At 42.8% G+C, this 21,815-nt stretch overlaps 1 protein-coding gene across 3 annotated transcripts; it reads left to right on the forward strand.

The window, feature by feature from the left end:
- Window positions 1-446: 446 nt before the first annotated feature.
- Window positions 447-21,221, forward strand: KCNS3 (potassium voltage-gated channel modifier subfamily S member 3). 3 transcript variants are annotated; one of them, XM_083858541.1, is made up of 2 exons: window positions 447-470; window positions 18,454-21,221. In XM_083858541.1, the coding sequence occupies exon 2, from the start codon at window positions 18,503-18,505 to the stop codon at window positions 19,982-19,984; it is 1,482 nt and encodes a 493-aa protein (XP_083714667.1). In that variant the 5' UTR covers window positions 447-470; window positions 18,454-18,502; the 3' UTR covers window positions 19,985-21,221. The 3 variants fall into 3 exon arrangements, with proteins under 3 accessions (XP_083714667.1, XP_083714668.1, XP_083714666.1); XM_083858542.1 differs by lacking the exon at window positions 447-470 and adding an exon at window positions 978-1,000; XM_083858540.1 differs by lacking the exon at window positions 447-470 and adding an exon at window positions 3,846-4,127.
- The last annotated feature ends 594 nt before the right edge of the window (window positions 21,222-21,815 follow it).

Here is a 21,815-nt window from a genome sequence, read left to right on the forward strand (position 1 = left end):
AATTTTCAAAACGACACCACCGAAACAGACAAAGTGTTTAATCACGGGACGGTCACAGCTGTGCTTTCGAGTCACACCGGAGCCGGCCTGGCTTCCCATCGCCCTCTGACTTTAACTCGGGCACAGCTGAGCCCTGGCACAAGCAGACGAGCGCTCTGGGGCACAACACGGGAGACAAACTCCTTCCCCCTGCAGCGTGCGGGGGACACTCCGCACCCCGGGCTGGCCAAGCCGCCCGTGTGGCTCCAGCAGAGCGGCGCTGGGGATCGATGGCAGATCAATCCTGGGGCTGACAGCGCGCAGAGCCGGCCCCGCCGCCGCACAAAAGCGGGACGGGAGAGCCCCCCCCGCAGCCCCGAGCGCGGCACGGGCGCCTCTCGCTCCGCAGCCCCGCCGGCCCGGCCCCGCCGCCTCGGCAGCATCGCCCCTCCCCGGGCCAAGGGACAGCGGGGAACTGTCGGGGCTGCCCGGTAGGTGCCACAGCCAGGGCCCCACGCGTGCCCCGGGTGGGTGCGGGACCCCCCGAGCGAACCGAGCGGGACATCCCGGGGCTGCCGTGCGGACCGACAGGGAAAGTGCGGGAACGCTCCGGGAGAGAGGAGGGAACCTTCGGGGTGGGACCCCCCGCAGCCCGAGCGGGATCCCCGGGCGTGGAGCGGGACTTGTGGGGAGCGCCGACCGCCCGGGCATGAGCGCACCGGGACCCCCGGAGACACGGCGACACGGCTCTGGAACGGTGCGGGACCACGGGGAGCGCTGCGGGGCTCCGGGGGCGCTGCGGGGCTCCGAGGGCGCTGCGGGACCCCCAGGGGCGCTGCGGGATCCCTGCGGGCTCAGGCAGCGCCGGGACGGGAGCGGAGCGGGGCGCGGGGCCGGGGGATGCCCGGGGCCGGGGAGGGGACTCTCCTGAGCCCGCCCGCCGCCGCCTGCGTTCCCCTCCCACCCCGGGCGGCCCGCGGAGCCGGGCGGAGCGCGGTGGGGCGGCCGGCGGCGGCTCCAGGTGAGGCAGCGCCGTCCCGGCCCCGGGGAGCGGCCCCTCGGCCCGGAGGGGACGGCGCCGGGCCGGGGGTGCGGGGCCGGGGGTGCGGGTCCTCTCCTGGTGTTTTGCGGGGCAAACGCTCGGGGGAGGAGGAGGAGGAGGAAGAGGGGCGCACGGGATGCCGCCTGGGGCTCGGGGAGCCTCGGTGGGCTGGGCTGTCCCGTCCCGGCGGGTCTTGGCTCGGGGCTGCGGGCGCTCTGCGCTCCCCGCGGGGAGGCTCCGGGCACCGCTCCGGCCCTCGGCGGCTGCTTTGTGATGGGCTGTGCGGGAGAGGATCAATAGCCATCCCTCCGAGTCCTTTCGCATTGCAGGGCTCTGCCTAGTCTTTAGAAACTCGTTTAGATTAAAAAGTAAACTGGGTTTAAGCAGCCGTGAGTGGCTACAGTGGCCTCTGTGGCTGAGGAAATGTGGAAGAAGTTTCTTCACTGTGCGCGTCAGGTTTAAAGTAGACTTTACTAAGTTGGGGATAGTTAACGAGATTTTAGAACTAAGTGAATCTTGAAGGAGCTTTCTCTTTTTATAAATGTCTATTTAAATGCTCATCTGTAGGACAATAAAAATTCTCTCTGCTTGTTTTCTGGATTTCCTTGCCCGTCAGATCACTGTGCATCAGTACTATGTTTCATTTGCCTAATGCAAAGCACAGCTGCTGGTTATTCTGGGAGCTGAACTCAGTGTGTCTGCTGGGCAAGGTAGACCTCAAGATCTGAGCAGCGGCAGTGTATTGATTCCATTAGCGGAATTTACAGATCTACCGACAGATTCCTTTTAACACAGTCGCTTTCCCAGAATTAAAGTTCTCGGAGCGCCTGTCGCTGGTCCAGGCCAATAGATGGCATAAGGCACTCAGGCTCAGTCCTGAGGGGACACAGGGAGCGAGAGTACCTTTTATCCGGGAGCCGGGAGTTTCCGAGGGGATGTGAGTGGAGTTCTGGTGTCTGACTTGGGAGACCTGGGGCAGATCTCATTTTTAGAGACGTGTCCTGGACCACTAATTCTTATTTTCCTCAGTCAAATTGCAGCATTTCCCAAAGTCTTTCTCTCTTCTAATCAGTTAGGGTTAAATAACCTACAGATTTGATTTGAGTCATCCTAAGCCATGACGTGGAGGTGGCTTTTCAACTTTGCAAGGTGTATTTAATATCCACTGCTGGGGGAAGTTGCCCATTGCAGCAGTGTTGAAACCAGTAGTCTTTTAGGGGAATGAAAGACAATTGGCGAATAAGAAAGAAACTTTTTAGTTTCTGTATCTGAATTTCTGCTGAGATAGCGCTGTGGGTAGACAAAAATGATTTTCTGTTCTGAAATTGTGTAAATTATTTGAATACAGGTAGGTAGGTAAATGATGATAAAAGAACTTAAGCTGACAGTAGTCATACCTAGCTTTTACAAGGTTGCTTCTTAGCTGTAGATTTCAAAATAGTTCTCTTTAAAAGAGGCACAGTATCATTAGATTTTTTTCAATTTCAGGAAATAAAGTATGGGAAAGGTCCAGAAATAATATCAGATTTCCTAAATTACAGTTATTTACTTGTCTGTTTAGATCTGCTTTGTACAGTCTGGACAGATTTAAGTGGGTCTTGCAATTAAAAAAAGAGTAAATCTATATGTATTTGTAGCAGAGGACATTAAAGCTCTTTTTAAAGAGACCTTGTTCCTTGTCTGTAAATATCTTCTATGTCTTGTTACCTGTCTCAGCACTAAGGCAACCCACAGAAGTTGTAGCAGCCCTTCGACTTCCTATTTGTGAGTGTGGGCAAAAGAAAATCAATGATCAGCTTTCAGCTGAGCTGACAGAAACTGCAGTGTGACCCCTAGCAGTGTTCCTGGGACAGGTGAGGTCAGATGTTTTACTAAAATGTCCTTTGTAGAAACAGAGGTCCTGAGGGAGAAGCAGTTCTTTGCTCACCCTCTCTAGGGATGTAGCAACTTTCCCAAGGCAAGAAGAATAAAACCACCAAATAAAATCTGGAAAGATGATACATCAGTGTTTAGCCACCAGCATCACCTTAGTTGTGCAGTTACAGCCAGAGGCAGGATAAAATCAACTACGAACACTCAGTGCTGAGACCGTTCAGCCTCAGTGCAAAACAAGGTTCAGCAGTGACTGAGCTGAGCTGCAGAGGCACCTTAAACCTGCATGGAGAGTGGAGGCAGCTGAGCTTTCCACACTCAGCACTGGTTCACCTGCCAGAGGTGTGCTTTTTATTCAGGCTGAGCCCCTGGCCAGGCTGGTGTTGGACATGTCCTGCCTCGGTGCTGGGGTCACTCCAGAGACTATGGCCAGCACTCCCAGGGCTGCCTGCTCTTGGATCCCTGTCCCTGCCAGCTGGGCAGGCTGGGCCCGTGTGCTCTCAGGTGAAATAAGTGCTGCTTAGCAAGGAGGGTGTATAAAAGGCAGGGTCTGGGTGAATTGGACAGAGGCAGACCCTGTCCTGTTGGTCAGTACCCATATTAGCAGCCTGACCTTCTGCGTGGTTACTTGAAAACAAGCTGAGACCATGCTTTTGGTCTTATCTCCTGGAGTCCCTGTCTAAGCCCATTTGTTTGCAGCATGTCTCCTGTCCAAAGACTCTTGATTTAAGGAACTTGTTTACTTCCTATTGGGGCACATATACTAAAAAGATCTGCCCAAGGCTAATGACTAGAAACAAGGCTCAAGTCTCTATGCTTGCATCATTATCTGCCTTGCAAATTTTCACTTGTGGGACATCTGCCAAGGACGCATCATAAAACAGAGATCATGAATAAATAAAATGTATTCCACTAATCTATGGATATTTTCTTTTTATCTTGCCTTTTCCCCATCCCTTTGTTTTTATTTCTTGCTCTTCATCATTTTTTTTTATTATTTCTGTTAAGCCTTGCCTTTTAATTTATGGCATCGTCTTATTTTCTTCCTGTGTTGCCTGTTTACTTTCTGAGGGGGAAGGCATCCCAAGAAAACCTGTCATATAAATGGCAGAATGCTGTCATTCCCATTGCCTGTTTTTGTGTGGAGGACCAAATCCTCAGCTGACAGAAACTGTCCTTGACCTGTTCCAGACAATGGTTCTGCACCAGTTAATGACAGGGGATCATCTTCAAGGTACTACCTCATTCTTTACCATTTTTTCTTTTTTATACCTCATTTCCTTTTGGTCCTTTTCATTTTCCCATATTTTACTGATGCTTCTTTCCTTAATACTGTACTTTTCATTTTATGTGAATGTGTTCTGCTCATCTTGTCTCATTCATAATGTACCTGACGTCCTAACAGCAGTGTGTTAAACTGCTGTCATCTGTCATTTGTGGATAACTGGCTCGTTTTTCTTGCAAGGGCATTCTGTGTGTGACAGTTGCTTGTAATGGTTTTCTTTTGTTTTTCATTCTGTTTTGGAGGAGATGACTTCCAGAATATTTACCTCTCTTGCAGAGGGAGATGATGTTGACTGTCTTGGTCCTTAGTTTCTGAGGGAACTCATTCCACAGTAATTTTCAAGAGACATACATCTTCTGGGAAAATGAACTTTATGATTTGTATTAGAAGGTCCCATTGTGGTCACTCGTCTTGTTCTGCTTAGTTTGCTGCACATTTGGGGCCATTTGCTGTGTTACAGGTAAAGCCTGAGGCCTTGGTTTTTGTGCACTGTTCAGTAAAGAGCTCAGGTAAGTTTGGAGTACACATGGTGGTCTCTGTGTTTTGGTAATGTTCATATGAAGGTGTAGAAGGGTTCACTCATTTTCCCCTGTATAGATTGTTCCTGTCACTGATGTCTGTCTGCTGGGTATTCCCAATGTCACTAGTCATAGCGTGAATTTCTGTTCTCCTTTCTTTTATCCACAAACTCTCCAGCTCATCTTCTTGCCCTTCACACTAAGGTGTCTTACCCATTTTGCCTTCCCATCCCTGACAAGTGAGTGGGGGCTGAGGTGAGGGGTCTTGGTGTACCAGCTCTCACAGCTGCTGAGGAATTTCTGGGAGGGGGCTTCAGGAGAGGCCACTATGGCTCAGCCCTTCAGACTGACTCCCTTTTGTTCAGAGCAGCCACATGCCCTGGCTGCAGACACCAGCCTGAGTTTGGCTTGCTCAGTGTCTATTGCCATCTCCTCCAGAGAAGTTTATGTCTTAAAGGTTAATCTAGGGGCAGGGAGACCTGTTGGATTGTGAATCCAGAATCAGTCCATGGGCAGACGGTGGCACTTGGGCAGCCTGGCACCATCCTCACCTCTGCCAGCAGCAGCCAGAGATGCAGTTGTCCCTTCTTGCCCTGCAAGGTGTTGTGCTGTGTGAGTGCTCTGAGGGTGCACCTCTGAAGCTGGAGCTGTGTATGCTCTGAGTAGGACTATATTAGGGTAAAGGCTAAGAAATTAACTTTTCTTTTTTCCCCTTTTTTAAAATTTTTTTGGTCTTACCAGCATGCCAGTAAATACCAGCAAAGGTCACATGGACAAAATGGAGTGTGGTTGGTTTAGGGAGGATAGGTTATTTGTGATTTGTGGCAGAATTTTGCTTCCTGCTTTTTCTTCCCTTTTTACATTTTTGTCCTTTGTTCATCAGCTTGGACAAGCAGTTTAGATGCCAACTGATATCTTAAAAACTGGTTAATTCTTCCAAGTGTTTAATCATTCAAGCCCTGTGCTATGCCAATGACAGGCTCAGAGCTCAGCTTGTGCAGAGGATTGCTTGTCTTCTCCTCAAAGCAATAGCAGAGACTTTGTGAGCTTGGGAATGTTGAAGTAGAACACGTTGACCTGCTACATGACATTGAAAAGGTCACCTCTCGAGTCTCAGGTTCAGCCTCCAAAGAATGGAGCTCAAGGCATCTGCCTCACAGCACCTTATTAAGTGCTATGGGATTTATGGACAAAAACTATCTTGTAAATCAATCTTGTAAAACTTAGTATTGGCAATTTTGTGCCCCATATAGAGTTTCATATTTCTCTGTTTTTTAGTTCTTCAAGCCTAACACATTGATTGTTGATGTTCATGTAAATAAAACAGGTTACCTGTGGGAGGCAGATAACCAGCTCAGGAAAAATCTATGGCAGCTTTGGTTTGCATGGAGGAGTTACAATACAGCCTGGGTAGTTTCATAAAAATTGGATCATAAATTTCTGATTGCTCTTCCATGCTCCTTGCTTCTCTTTTACCTCCCGTAACATGCTGCAGAGGCTTCAGCTCTAAAATCTTTTTGGTACCGTGGTGGTGTGTGTTACAGGGAGCAAGGGGGTTCTCACTCCTGACTTCAGTGAGAGAAGAATTAACCTGATAGTTTGTGAGATGCAATTATAAATCTACAATATTAGTTTTGTGGACAATTGTTGTCAATCAGCATGTTTAAAACAGAGGTGGTGGAAGACTAAGTGTATCCCAAAGAAGACTCCTTTTTCTTGAAGGCTTTATCTTATATATATGTGTAAAATTCTTCTGTTATTTCAATCAGTTACTGCTGATTTAATTAGATTATGATTCCAAAGCTGCTTTGTAATTTTATGAACTCTGTTTATTGCCTGTTGAGAGAAGAGCAAATAGAGCCGTAAGTTAGGTTTTCATTTTGAGAACAGCTCACTCATTACTGCAGCACAAATGTAAATCAGTCCTCTGTGGTTTAGCTGTAGCTAGTGACAAGCATTGAATGATGGTTGCAGCATGACATTTTAGGGGCAGACACCTTTTCTCTTGAATAAGCTGCTGAAAATGATGCTGCCTTGTATATTCTTCTTAAGCTAAGAAGATCTGTGTGTCTTCCTGTCCAGTGCAATGTTTGCTCTGAAAAGGGCATCCAGCATAGATCAATACTGCCCTTCTAATTCACCCATGAAATTGGTAAAAGCTTGATCTGTACAATGGGGATAGAATGAGTTCCTGGTGATATTTTAGCTCAGTGCTATTAGTCTGGAAACAGTAATGGTGTTTATGTTCTCATTGTAAGCTGCTCTTTTCTGGGAGTTGTGATTTTGTTTTACAGTTTGCTGTATGTTAGGCCAGGCAGAGTGAAGTTTTTCCCACTTACTTTGATTCATTTTTATGATGACAGAAAAGAACAAAACAAAGGAAAAATTAGCTCATAGTGTGTTTGGTGCTCAAATAAGATTTATTGTGGATTCCCATTGAAACCTGTGAATCTTGAAAGTGAGAAAAGCTTAATCTGCAAGCACTTGCTGCTAGGCAAAGTGCTTGTTACTGGGTGTCCGGGATGCTCCATCCACTTCCTGACCATGAAGCCAGTGTTTTCTGAGGTCTTCTGTAACTTTTAGAGGCTGGGGATGTGTTTCAGCCTTCTTGAGATATCACTTATCCTTGGAGCTGAGCAAAAACCCTGGTTTGAGGCAATACTCAAGCATGGTTTTATTTGTTAGCTTGTAAGAAATCCAAGGTGACTTGAAAAGACTCCTTTTGCTGATGTGTATTCAACTCTATCTGAAAACTTTGGACCAAGTTTCTGAAAAATTTGGACTGAGTCTCAGCTGGCACCTCTAAAAACTCCTGGCCTTGAGACTTGGGTCTCAGGCAATCAGACATGTTTCTCAATATTACTGATTTCAGATGATATCAAGGGTTTATGTATTCAGATACAAAGTCTAGGGACTGTGGGAAAACTGCCTCACAAATAAAGTGAGAGGCAGAAGTTGTCATTTTTCTCTCCAGAGTTTTACTGAGCACGTTCTATCTACTTTTGAATGAAGTACTTCAGTAAGAAAAAAAAAATAAATTCAAGTATCTTATTTTTCTTCTAGAGAGTTGTAGATTAAACTGCCCTTAAGGCCAAACAGGTTTTTGCTTACAGTGATGTTCAGTGGTACTTTGCTTCAAACAGCAGCTTGTAAAGGGAAACTACTAACAACACCCAAATATGTATTGCTCTTAATTTCTTCCAATGCACTGCATATGCTTAATTAACTCTAATTCTTTCTTGGAAGACATGTAGTTAGGATCTCAGATCTTCCTCTGGGCCTATTGGTGTGTGGTGCCTTCAAAATCTTTGGGGCTCAGTGTGGGAGTTTTTGAATCTATCTAGCTGAAGTTTAGCCCAGGTAAAATCCTAACAAATCCCTTGTCCTGTAGTGTCTTCCACAAAATGTCTGCTAATTTTGTGGGATTAGGATTTATACAGCCACTCACCTTCATTTTTTCTTCTCTGGACGTTTCTGTGGGTCATCTTAAACATTAGAAAAATATACTTGTAAAAAAAGAAAGCTGGGAGAAGTAAGGAGAGAAAGGACTGGATTCTGACTTCTGAGATTTCTTCTAATCTTGTTGGGCTTTATATCTGTTCCAAACTTTCTGTCATTGGAAGACAATAGTGAAAATGGCACCAGAGTAGTTTTATAAGGTCTGACATGGAGTTGATTAAAAGGCTGCATTGTTATGGGCTGTGCAAACACACATACTAGCCAGAATCCAGCCCACACACATAGCACCTCCAGTACCTTACAAATTGTGTGTGGTATTACTTTGCATATGTAAATCCAGGTCTACTCAACACTTCCTGAAAAAACAATGGGTAATAATACTGACAGGTGCTGAAATGATTAGGACTGACTTATTTTGTGAAAAAAACTTGCTTGCTGGCTGTTCCTTTTTGTGTGCAATGACAATGTCGCAGTTTCTACGAACATTCAGTTGAACAGTGGTGCAGTGATGCAGCTCTGTATCTTAGCCTGTCACCTACTTTCTTCACACATTTTCTGGCAAATGTCCTTTCTGCTGAATGCTTTGTGGGGACAGCCAAACTGAAATAAACAGGGAAAACACCTTTGTTTTGTAAGGACTGAGATGACTAATAATACACTGGTTGACTGATGGGATGCTGTTAAAAGGGCTGTGAGCACCCTGGAGAAACTCCATCTAGGATGAAATAGCCCCATGCAGCAGTTTGGAATGGAAGGCAGCTCTGTACAGAAGGATGTGGGAATTGTGGTAGGCAGCATGTAGAGCACAGGTGAGCACTGTGCCCTCACTGTGAAAGCTGCATCATGGGCTTTGTCAGCAGAGCTGCAGCCAGCAGGTCCACAGAAGGAGTCACTGAACCCAGATTGGAACAGAAGAGTGTCTAACTAGGCTTTAGGAGAAATATTTTCCCCATAAGAGGGGTCCAACTGGACCAGGTTACCAGAGAGTTTGGGAAATTTTGGAGATGTTAAAAAAAATCAATTGGTCCTGAACAACCTTCTTTAACTAAACCAGCTTTGACTCTGGGTGGGACAAGGTGACCTCCAAAGGATCTTTTAACCTCAAATCAGTTTGTGACGCTACTTGGAAGGTCAAGAGGAATGGTGTAACTGAGCCATGTCCAGTGTAGGATCAGTGAGCACCTGCCAAAATCTAAGTGCTCCAAGAAGTGGAGGCTTCTGGAGGCCTCAGTGTGGGTAAGGTTTGCAGCATGGCTGTGCAATAAGGTGTGCATAAGGTTTGCAGCATGGCTCTGAACCGTGCATCTCGTGCAGGTATTTTCTCCAGCTGCCTCCACATATCCTTCCTTAGCCTGGGGCCTCAAGTCACGCATACTAGCACATTGTAAAAGTTACTTGGATGTTTTGAAAGTGAATGTTGGATCACAGTGGACTGCAGAACTTACATAAAAGTGAGATTTGGAGCTCTGCTTCAGAGTTGTCTGGGGTCAAGAGAATTTATGTTGAACAGTACTGACTCCTTTAGTGAGATTAACATGCTGCAAACACAAGTGTTTTTACAGATTTTCAGTTGAAGGTTTCACTCAAAATATTCACAATAACAATTGCTTGTATTCTTGTTGCCTAAGAGACTCTGAATATCTTGGAGGACTTCACTGTGGTAAAGAAAACCTCTGTCTATCACTGAAATTAATAGAATTTTTTTCAAAACATAAAAAAATAAATACAATGTAACTTTATCTACTCGGACTGCCAAGTAAAATTAAATATATAGCAAAGGAAGGAACTGACTTGTGGAAAATTTGTAGATAGTCTGTTACTGCTGTCCATCCTCAATGACTGCATCCCATTCCAAATCTGCTGTACATGTACACATCCATGGGCCTGGACTGCAGCACAGTGTGCTTAAGTAGATAGGAAAATAATTTTGAGAGAACAAGGACATTCAAGCACTGGACCAGATTCCACAACCTCTCTGGAGAGGCTTTATCATGGGACATTAAATAAACATCTGCCAAAGTTTGTCTCCAAGTAACTGATCCTGCCTTGAGGATGGGGAGAAGCTGAATTATTACTACTCAAGGTCCACTCTAAGCCTGCTTTCTGTATTCAAGGGTATATTACTAATGTAACATTGTATTTCTAAATAAATTTTAAAAACTCCAAAAAAATGGGCCAGAACAGTATTGTGGGGCGGGGGCGTGGGAGAATTTTTTTTATTCAAGTAGCTTATCCCAAAGCCAGGACTTTGCAGAATAAAGCTATAATGGAATGTAGAATAAGCTATATAATGTAATGCAGAATAAGCTATAAAGTTATGTGTAGCCAGGTGAGTGAGTGGTTTTAGCCCTGTACTCAGCAGCTGAATTGCCCTTTGAGCTCCTGCTGCTCCTATTGCAGGTAGTGCAGGCAGGCAGGACTGTTTTCAGGTCTCCTTACAGCTTTTTCTGCTGTAATGTGTTACAAGATAATCCTGGTGTTTATGTTCATGTCTCTTCCCAGTTTAAGGAAGGAAAGTCCTGCTTTATGTGGTGCATAGATTTTAGATTGTTCAGAACTACTTTTTCACCCAGTGGAACCGACTTGTGGTTGGATTTTGTGTCCTTTAAAAACATTACTTTGCTTCCAAAAATGAAAAGAAAAAAATAATTAGAATAAGTAAGTAAATAAAAAAGTAAAGAAATTAGGAGTGGGAAGAGATAATCTGGGAGCAGAAATGGTCAACAGCTCTTCCATCTGTAGTAGGTATAGGAGGGCAGTTCCTCAGACTCCAAAGTGAGAAATGGGGATAACTAATTTTACTTTGCAGTCAGAAAATGTGGGATGGACAAACAAATGATTTTGAGTATCAGATCAGTCTTCTTGGCATTGAGTTAAATCTTTATTTTAATACTCTGTACCCCTTCCACAAGAGATAAGAATATTCTGAATTGCACCAAGGTCAGCATTCCTTTCCTAAACATGAATGAGTTATGGCTCTATGTGGGTGTTTTTTGCCACTGTGCAGAGGCTTGTGAACCATTAACACTCTCCTTAAAAACTCAAGAATGTCTTCAATGGTTCACGGACCTGTGTATTAGAAAAAATATTTCATGTTCATCCCTTGATGTTAGGTCTGGAGGAGTTGTGGTGGGGTAGTGGGGCAGTATCTCACCTCTGCCATCACAGCCCCTCAGTACATCCGTGGACATTGAAACTGTAGTGTAAATACAGGAATGCTACTTGGATTTTCTATGCCAGATAAATATTGTGGGGGTGCTTTTCTTTGTTTGTTTGTTTTAATTAGCTGCTATAGGGGTGAACTGTCAGAATGCATTTGGCTGCTGGCTCTGGGCCCACATGTCTGGGGGTACCGGTACCTGGAGTGGTGTGTCATAGCTTTTGAGGAGGCTGTGAAGGAGGTAATGATGTGAGAGGGATGTGGGCTTGTTTGTGGGCAGCTGATGTGCTGTGTGACTTCAGGGACACTGCTCTCTGTTTCTGGGTATCTGCATTATTTTCCTTGCTTAGGTAGGTAAACTTTTACAACCAAACTACATCTGTAAGTGAATTAGTTTCATGAAGGGTCTTTGTAGATTCTAGACTAATCAAGGATCAAGAGGGAATGCAGAATTATTTTTAAGAAGTATATTGATATATTTTTATTCTGCATATCTTTTTTTCTATATGGATGTTGGGATCATGTATTTTTGACAACCAGTGATACCACAAATTACCACAATAAGTGTACCAATAGGATTTTATGTTGATTTTGATCACTGGAGAAGTACTTGAATGGAAACAATGTGGAACTCAGTGGAAAATGAGGTACAAAAAATATTTTTTTTGAGAAGGGATCCATAGAAATTGCCCTCATTACAGAGGTACCTAGACCTACTAGTTACAATGTCCACTTCAGATAGAACTTTGCGTTTGAAGCTGTGCTCTTGATGGGTGCCATTAATACGACCTGTCAAACAAGACTGCCAAAATAACTTGAAGAAAAAAACTTCTTTTGCCATCAAACCAGAGCAATGCTGAACTTCTTGTAACAGTGCTTTTGGTATCTTCCCAAATATTTCTGTGAACATCAGCCATTGGGATGATGGAACACAAGGAAGTGCTTAGTGTGGTCAGCTGTCTGTCTGAGCTGTCTGTGGAACAGGTATTGTAACTGCAGCATTCTAACTGTGCTTGAATGGAGGGGATTTACAGGTTGGTTTTCAAGCAAGAACATTTTAATCTGTCATTTCCACTTAGTTGTGGATAATGATCTTTTAATTAATATGAGCAGAGTATAAATTGCAGAGCCTTTGGGAGCATTGCAAGGTGCAAGCCTTGTTAACTCTCATAATGTGTGTTATCTCCAGGGGCTTTTCTAGTCAGTGAGAGCAACTTTTCTTTTCTTTTCTTTTCTTTTTTTTTTTTTTTTTTTTTTTTTTCACTTTAATAATTTTACAGGATGACACTCTGATAACTGGGTGATACTAGATGTTGCTACTTGTTCTTTATATGAGAAGCGTATGAGAAAGGAGTTCATGTCACAGACAGTATTCCCAAAGAAGCTCCTGTCATGTGCAGGCTACAGCTGGTGTGTTTTACCTTTCCCCTTTCTCACACCCAACCCATGACATATCCTCTGTCCTCACCAGCATCCTCATAGTGGAAATAGCAGAATTTCACTTTGTGAGGATTCATTTTACATTGTATTAGTCCCATGGAAGTTACACAGCTTATGGCACTACTCATATAGGCTGCTTAACTAGTCATGGCAGAGATGGATCCCACCACTGGTGATTCACCCCTAAAAACCTGTGCCCCAGCTGGGTGGTGTGGACCATGGGCTGGAAGTACTTGTTCTTCTGTTCTTGCTTATATTCTTTTACTCTCAGGAAGGAAAGGAAAGAATTCCTTTCTTCCTTATCACTTTTTTGGAGGAAGTGATTATTTTTTATCCCCCTATATTTGAAGGTTGTTTTTTCGACAGGTACGAATATTTAAATAATTTTATATTTGAATGTCATCAGTGCTTCCATTGTTGTTTCCAAATGATGATCATCTTTTTCTGATCTTCATTGTATTGTAAAGTTGCACAAACTTTTGGCGCAAGCTCAGTTTCTAAAACAGCTTGGTGACAGTAGAATTGTGCTGCTGGGATGAACATAGCCAAGTAACATCAGAACAAAATTTGGCCTGGATAATTCAACTCAAACTTTATTTACCTAAGGTCTTTTGGGAGGTTGTACTGAATACATTTGAAAAGAAATGTAGTTGCATAATTCTATTATTTTCATGGCATTTTAATGCAATATTTTGGATAAAGGATGATGCTGCCAGTGGAATACAAAAATAAATTACAGCTGCGAAAATAATTTAGCTGGTTAATTTATCCTCTTTGCCTCACAGAATGTCCATAACCACAGACAGAGTAGTTTCTTCAGATGGTCTTGCTGTTCATGCTAAGTGACTTTTTAAAGTTAACCTCTGCCTTCATAGTCTGTGAATGACTTTACAATTAACTTTAACTATGTCAAGTATTACAAGGAAAGGAAAGTTGAATACTGCAGCTTATACCACAGTGAAAGAGGCTGTGCCAAGTTATATTACCTTACATTTTCCCAGGCTTAATTAACTGTGCTAAAGCAGTTATTACTGCCCAGCTGACAGACAACAACTTAAGTCATGCTAACTGGATTTCAGTCCAAATCCCTAATTGTGATTGATCAAGTAAATTATATATGCATTTAAATGTTTTTCTCTGCTCAGTGAGTCAGAAAATGTTGACAGTACTTCTAGGTGGTACATTAGACAAGTATTTGCCCTATAATGAATGGAGAAATTAAAACACTTAAAAAAATCAGTGAAATGTTGATCCTGAGCTGAAGGTTGTTATGGTTTGTTATGCACAGCATTTTAGAAGTACTTAGGTGTCAAAACCTGCACGTGTATAGCTTGGATGATTTGTAGAAGCCCTCAACTGTCGGGAAATTAGCAGAAGTAACAGCCCAGGTGTTTGTCTGCATCCTTAGGAGACAAAATCTGGTTCCTGGGCATGGCTAAGTGCCAGAGTAAGATTCTTTAGAGGGAATTTGCTCACAGTTGAATTTCCTGAGTTTGGAACCCTAAAATGGAGATAGATCTACCAAGATCATCAGGTTCCTTGGGAAAAAAATGACTTTGATACTTTGTCGAGTTACCAGGATTTGTGTGCCCTTTCAGGTTATGTCAGTGTTACATCCCTTGTGACTTTGCTGTGAGCAGAACTAGGCTTTTTTATTTATGTTCCTTCAACTTAGAGGAAACCGTGCTAAAATGTGAACTTAATCTTGAGAGGTTTATGGAGTGTAACTGTACAGGAAGCAGGAGCTGAGGCTAAGACAACATAGCCATGAAGGAAACTGGTAGAAAATCTGTAGGCATGTGCTCTCTTTGAGTATTTTAAGTCGCAGAGCACAACAGCTGTAAACTAGTTCAACTTTCTGTTGTGTCTGGATAATCACAGATTAATGCTAACAAAAGATGAAACTGCCCAGATTTGGAGTTACCAGTAGCCAAGGTGGTACTGTGCTCAAAGATTCAACGTGTCAAAAAAGGTGATCTGAAGCTTGTGGTGTAGGACCTCACAGAGAATGGGACTTTGTGTAGGTACTATGCAAAACATAACTGAGAAAGAGGAACTTTGCAAACAAATGAATGTGTAGTATAAGGAGCCACAGGGTCATTAAAAATCCTAGTGGTTTGTTCCAGAAGAGGTTGGAAACCAAAACACTTTGGGATGTGTTACACATCTGTTGCAAAGCTGTCTCAAAGGGACGGTATCTGCAAACTGTCTCTACGACTCCCTTTTGAGAGCTTTAGGGATTTCACAGTGTGCTAAAAGCCCAGAAATTTACAACTCCCCTTCCAAGCCAGACAATGGGCCTGTGGCCTCACCAACAATGTGTGACTGCAGAAGCACTGGCTAGAGCCCATACCCAAATTGGACTGGGAAGAGTTAGATCCTGTAATTCTGGTTTTTATTCTAAAATTTGTATCCTTTTCACACAGCTTTCCTTATGACTGGCTTTTATTTAGCCCTGAAGCTTAACATTTGGAACTTCTATTTGTTGGGGTTTTTTTTCATTATCTTGGAAAATAATGTTCATTCTTCCAGTAAGCATCTTCCTTCTGTGTCTTGTTTCATTTTCTATTCTATATGAATTCTTACCCAGTAGCTCCTTGAAACAACTGAAGCAATTAAAGCAAACAAGTAACTAACATCTGGTATGTGTTTATTTGCTCTCTTATACTCTCTCCAGGGCAAAAATAGTGTGATTTGGAATGGTTACCGGTTTATTATGTTACCTGTATTTGAAGAAGATCAAAGAAGTTAATGTTACACTTCAGGTTGAGATTTGCAATGTTTCTGGTAGTTCGGTGTTCATAGGGTGTTCATGACACACTCCAGAAAAACATCATTTACACCTGAGCACAGTTTTACCCTTGAGGAAAAAAGTTTCCTGGATGAGTAAAGGGTTTCCTTGAGTAGAGAGCACATTGTGCTGAGACAGAAGTTGTCATCTGTGGTCATTGCCTTGTGGCTTGAGCCACATATTAAAATGACACAAATTGTTCTAATGGTAACTGGCACAAGGATGTCCTGGTCCATGGCTCAGGAATCAAGGTCTCTGCCAGTCAAACAAGACATTCTTCAGATGATGAAGCTCTTCTTGACATTGTTATAATGAATCTTTCCTGTACATTCTTTCGGTAGTCTAAAAATCCCTTAATAGTAGTAATGCATTAAGCAGGTTCTGGACCATGGTCTTTCTAAGCAAGATCCACTTTGTCTCTGTGTCTTGCGCAAATTATGACTGCAGTACCCTCAAAATAAAGCAGTAAATTATTGCTCACTGAATTTATTGTACAGAGCAATTTCATGGAGGCACCATTATGAATATCATCTGCATAATCAATATGGTTTTATATTGCTGTCTCAACAGTAAGTCAGTCTAGTGTACTAAGAATTCGCTGAGCACTAAGTTCTTGCTTTAGTTATTTCTGAGTAAAACTTGCTTTGTATTTGTCATTATTTGTCATGGTCAGAAGTGCCCCCAGAAGGAGAGTAATGGCTTAAAGCTGAAAGAGGGTAGGTTTAGATTGAATATTAGGAAGGAGTTCTTTACTGTGAGCTTGGTGAGACACTGGCACAGGTTGCCCAGAGAAGCTGTGGATGTCCCATCTCACTTCATCCAGAGTTGTTCAAGACTGGGTTGGATGGGCCTCTGAGAAACCTGGTCTAGTGAAAGGTGTCCCTGGCCCTTCAGAGAGGGTGGGAATGAGATGATCTTTAAGGCACTTTCTGGCCCTAACCATTCTATTGTGCTGTGACTCTGTGATCTGAGATCTTGCCTGGTTTTTATAGTGCTCACTTACACTGCCAGTGTTCTCATGTTAATGAATTGCTAGAAGTGGAGATTTTATTGACTAAAATGAATCAATAACTAGAGATTTTTTGGGTCTGAATATACTTTGACTTCCAGTCACCCCAGTCCAGATTTATGACTTTTTTTTTTATTTATAATGCTATAAAACAGAGCTTGGCTCTAGATGGTGAGTGAAGTGTGCTGATGTTTATCAGATGAGTCTTGCTTCTTCTGTGGGGAGAGATCAATGGCCTTATTTTACGTCTTAATGATTCCTGCAAACTGAAGCCTTGGGAAATGCCTGGAGCAAATGTGTCTTACAACCACTCTATTAACTAGCAAATACCTGCCTTCAAACTAAATCTAAAGGTGCAAAATCATTTCTATGTTGTCATGATTTAATCTCAGCTGGGAGCTCAGCCCCATGCTCAGCCACTCCCTCTGGGATGGGGCAGGGAACCAGAGAGGTAAAATGAGAAAACTTGAGGGTTGAGGTAAAAAGCATTTAATAGGTAAAGCAAAAGTGAAGCAAACCAAGGAATTTATTCACCCCTTTCCATGGGCAGGCAGGTGTTCAGCCATCCCCAGGAAGGCAGGGCTCCATTATATTTGATGGTGACTTGGGGAGACAAACACCATCACTCTGTCATGCCCCTTTCCCTCTTCTTCCCCCAGCTCTATATGCTGAGCATGGCACCAAATGGTGTCATCTCTTAGGACAAGAGGATTTTGATACTATTTCGTCACATTTAAAATTAATTGATTTCCATACTAAATTGAAATAAATTAGCGTAGTGTACATCAATTAGTGTTTAAGTGTCAGAGATCAAAAACATTTGCTCCCCTCATGATCTGAAATTACATATAATCTGATGGCAAGTGTATGAACTGGCAGTTTTGGCTTCACAATGACTTCTTCTTGGAAGGAAATCAGGAAGCAGTTCTGTAAAAGTTAACTTACTAGTAACTATAACTGTCTTTTGAATTCAGTTTCGACTGAATTTATAGTAAAATACGGAAACATTTAAACATCCTTCTGTTCATCTGCAGGTGTCCACAATTAGTTGTTGAGGAAAAATTACTGTGGAAGTTCCATCTCTGAAAACTGTGTTTGCAGAAATGACACTTCAACACCAACTTCTCAGCATTGCTGTAGTGGTTATAACTATGCTGTGGCAGAATAGGAGTTGCTTTGGGAACTGACCAAGGCTGTAAGGGGGTTGTGACACTTGAAGTGAGTAGGAAGGCAGATAGAAAAATACCTGAGGGGGTGCAGATACCCGGATATGTACTGCAGCATTTTGAAGTTAGGAATTGAAAAGCTTTGAATGCAGTTCTGATAAGTTTTCAAGAACACAGAACACTCTTGTGTGGATTACCCTAGAAACAGATGAATTGATATGTCAGCAGAAGTAATTGCAGTCTGCATTCAAGCAAGTAACATTAGAATTAGTGGATTATAAATTGCAGCATCATATAAATTTAATACAACTCAGCTGAAACTATAATTGAGAGAAACCTGCTCAGAAGTTTTATCTTGAATGTTTTGATTGGTTGACAAGTTTTCTCTTTAAAATTTTTTTTGTATCATTGAAGTATATGGATTTCATGACTACTAATTTCAGTGTGATAGTAAAACAGAGACTGATGTACAGATGAATTTGGCAGCCTTCCTTCACCCTGGTAAAAAGGAGACCTAAACCAGAACCTATTGCTCTCAAATTTGCTAAAGCTGTAAACTAAACTAATTTAAAACTACACCTGTGAAATGCTGAATAAGGGTATTCATAATGTAATTTATTTTTTTACTTGTTTTGTTACAGCATTTCACAGTAATCAGAGATGGAGGAAAGAATGCGTCACAAGAGCAAAACTGAATTAAATGCTCTAACAATATCTTACATTTTTTTTCAGGTTCTATGTAATCTCATTGGGCAACAGCAGAGGAACTCATCTGTCCAAAATGGTTTATGGTGAATTTTTCCGCAGACCTGGCAAAGATGCAGAACTTATCAATTTGAATGTGGGTGGCTTTAAGCAGTCAGTGGATCAAAGCACCTTGCTCCGATTTCCCCATACCAGACTCGGAAAACTTCTTAAATGCCATTCAGAAGAGGCTATTCTAGAACTGTGTGATGATTATAGTGTGGCAGACAAGGAATATTACTTTGACAGGAACCCTTCCTTGTTCCGATACGTTCTGAATTTTTACTACACGGGCAAACTCCATGTTATGGAAGAACTTTGTGTCTTTTCCTTCTGCCAGGAAATAGAGTACTGGGGGATAAATGAGCTGTTTATTGATTCCTGCTGCAGCAATCGGTACCAGGAACGGAAAGAAGAAGGTCCCGATAAAGACTGGGATCAGAAGAGCAATGACAGTATGGACTCCTCCGATGAAGAGTCATCCATATTTGATAAAGAGCTAGAAAAGTTTGATAATCTGTGTTTTGGTGAAATAAGAAAGAAGATCTGGGTCAGAATGGAAAATCCTGCATACTGCTTGTCTGCTAAGTTAATTGCCGTGTCATCCCTGAGTGTTGTTCTGGCATCAATTGTGGCCATGTGCATTCACAGCATGCCAGAATTTCAAAGGCTGGATGCCAATGACAGGGAGATTGGAGACCCTGTGCTGGAAGCTGTGGAGATTACGTGTATCATCTGGTTTACTGCTGAGCTAGTGATCAGGCTCTTCACTGCTCCAAGTCAAAAGAAGTTCTGGAAAAAACCACTGAACATCATTGATTTTGTCTCTATTATCCCATTTTATGCCACACTGGCTGTGGACACGAAGGAAGAAGAAAGTGAAGACATTGAGAACATGGGGAAAGTGGTTCAGATCCTGCGGTTGATGAGGATATTCCGCATCCTGAAACTGGCCAGGCACTCTGTAGGACTGCGCTCCTTGGGCGCCACTTTGAGACACAGCTATCAAGAAGTTGGACTCCTGCTTTTGTTTTTGTCAGTTGGGATTTCTATTTTTTCAGTGCTTGTCTACTCAGTGGAGAAAGACGATGACTCATCAGAACTGCAGAGCATCCCCATTTGCTGGTGGTGGGCAACCATCAGCATGACCACTGTTGGTTATGGGGACACTTACCCGGTCACACTTGCTGGGAAGCTGCTTGGCACCCTCTGCATTATCTGTGGGATACTGGTGGTAGCACTTCCAATCACCATTATTTTCAATAAGTTTTCTAAGTACTACCAAAAGCAAAAAGCTATTGACAGAGACCAGTGCAACAATGATCGCAAAGAGAAAAGCAATGACCTTCCCTATTTTAACATTAGGGATATTTATGCAAAAAAGATGCACTCCTTCATTTCTAGCCTTTCTTCAGTAGGAATTGTAGTCAGTGACCAAGATTCAACAGATGCCTCCAGTATCCAAGATATGGAGGATGTTTATAACACGGTGTCTTTAGAGGATGGGGCAGGAAAATGAGTTGAATTGCATTTGCTTCTCTTTATTTCTCTTCTGAATCTTGGTAAACGTGGACTGACAAACCTCAGTGAATTCATTAAGAGCAGTTGATTCTCAGGGTACTTAACTCTCAGCCATATTTGGACATTCTTTGCTCTAAGGATGCCATAAAAGCTTCATTGTTTATATGAGGCTTTAAAATATGCCTCATGTAGTGGTTTAGTTTTTGCACAACCAATGTTATTCATTTTTGGGGACAAAAAGTTGAGAAAAGAGTTTTAAATGTGAGATAAATGTGTTTTTTGGTTTGTGGGTATTGTTGTTTGATTTGTTCATTGTTTTTTCCCCTGCAGCAGTCTCATATCTTACACAGACTTTGCCTTTATAATTTGCTCTCTTCAGGTTGAGATGTATTACAAACATGTAAGAACTATTGCACAAGTTAGTGAAGTTTTTACCTGCAAATACATTAGATAAATGAAGGAATTGTGTACATGTAAAATTGTGCTCACTAACACATTTATGTAATTTTAGAGTTGGGAACCTGTTTCCTAAGTTGGGCAGAAAATATATTGGTACGTATTGTTTTTACTCCATGGAAGCATAATATTTATTAATTTCTTTCCAAAAGCACAATACATTTTTAGTTTATTAAAATAAATTACTCCCATTGTGCCTATATTTTTCCTAGGATCCAGCCATGGCCAAACCCTATCAGGTCCTAAAGGTTTTAAGTCATAAGTCCCAGGATGAAGTGTCTGGTGTGAGCAGGGTAGGAGCTTTTTGTACCATTTAGCCACCTCTCCTGCTGTTGTCACCCTGAGCAATTCTGGTGCCTGGAGGGGATCCTGCTGGATTAAGGCCACCCTGGTGGCTTTCCCAGGGACTTTGATTTGTGGGCACTGAAGCAAACATCTGTGGTGGTCTTTAGAAGTTACTGCTGCCTACTGCCAGCCCAGCTCCTTGCTCTGGGCTGCTGCCTCAGTGGTTGGAGTGGTGGGAGCAGCACCTCCACTGCTGTGCTTGCTCTCTCTCCAGGGCTGAAGTGCCCTGGAGCAGTGGAGAGGTGAGGATGTGCTCCTCTCTGCCATGTGTTACCCATCAGAGATGTGGGGTGGGCATTGCATGTGGGTATCCGTGTTGGAACTATTCCAGCTTGTTTTTCTGAAGCTCATCTGGTGGTGATGGCGGCAGCTTTCCTGGTGTGTGCTGTGTGCTGGAGCAGTGCTCATTGCTTGGCAGAGTCCTGCAGCTCTGTGCAGTCCCCTCCTCTCCAGGGATTTCTCAAGCAGCCAGCTAACTCTGCTCTGTTTCACGCAGTGCTGGAGAGGCTCAAGGACCTTAGAGTGTTAAGTGGGCCTTATAGTCCATAGTGTTTCTGAACACTCATTTTCTTTCATTTGTCTAGTGACTCAGTCAGATGCTGGGCAACGGAGAATCGAAGATACTGTGATGTCAATATTTTTCCTTAAAGAGAGGTTTGACTAATTTATTTTTTTTAATATTATTAGGTCAAATACAGAAGCCTGTACTGAGCTTTTATTCAAGAATTTCAAACTCCGTAGGAATTGACTTCAGAACTGAGTAAGATGTCAGAAAATGACAGTTGATTTTGGCCACTGCAGAAGCTTGATTTTTCATGTATCTGCCAGATTTTCTATTACAAAATGCATTAAGTAACTGAGATGCACTTAAATTTACTAAGGCACAGAGCTCTCACCTCTTTCTGAGATGGAGAAACAAAAAAGAACATGATCAACCTATACATTGTAGAGATGTGTCTCTCAGGACTGCTGAGAATCAGTATAGTGATATGGGACTTAAAGAGGACATTTTGAGCTTTGTAGAAACC

The sequence above is a fragment of the Zosterops lateralis genome (genome assembly GCF_965231275.1).
Source record: "Zosterops lateralis genome assembly, chromosome: 3".
Taxonomy (NCBI): Eukaryota; Metazoa; Chordata; class Aves; order Passeriformes; family Zosteropidae; genus Zosterops; species Zosterops lateralis.

Coding starts and splice junctions, on each gene's coding strand:
- KCNS3 (XM_083858541.1), top strand. CDS start 18,503: ATGGTTTATGGTGAATTTTTCCGCAGACCTGGCAAAGATGCAGAACTT.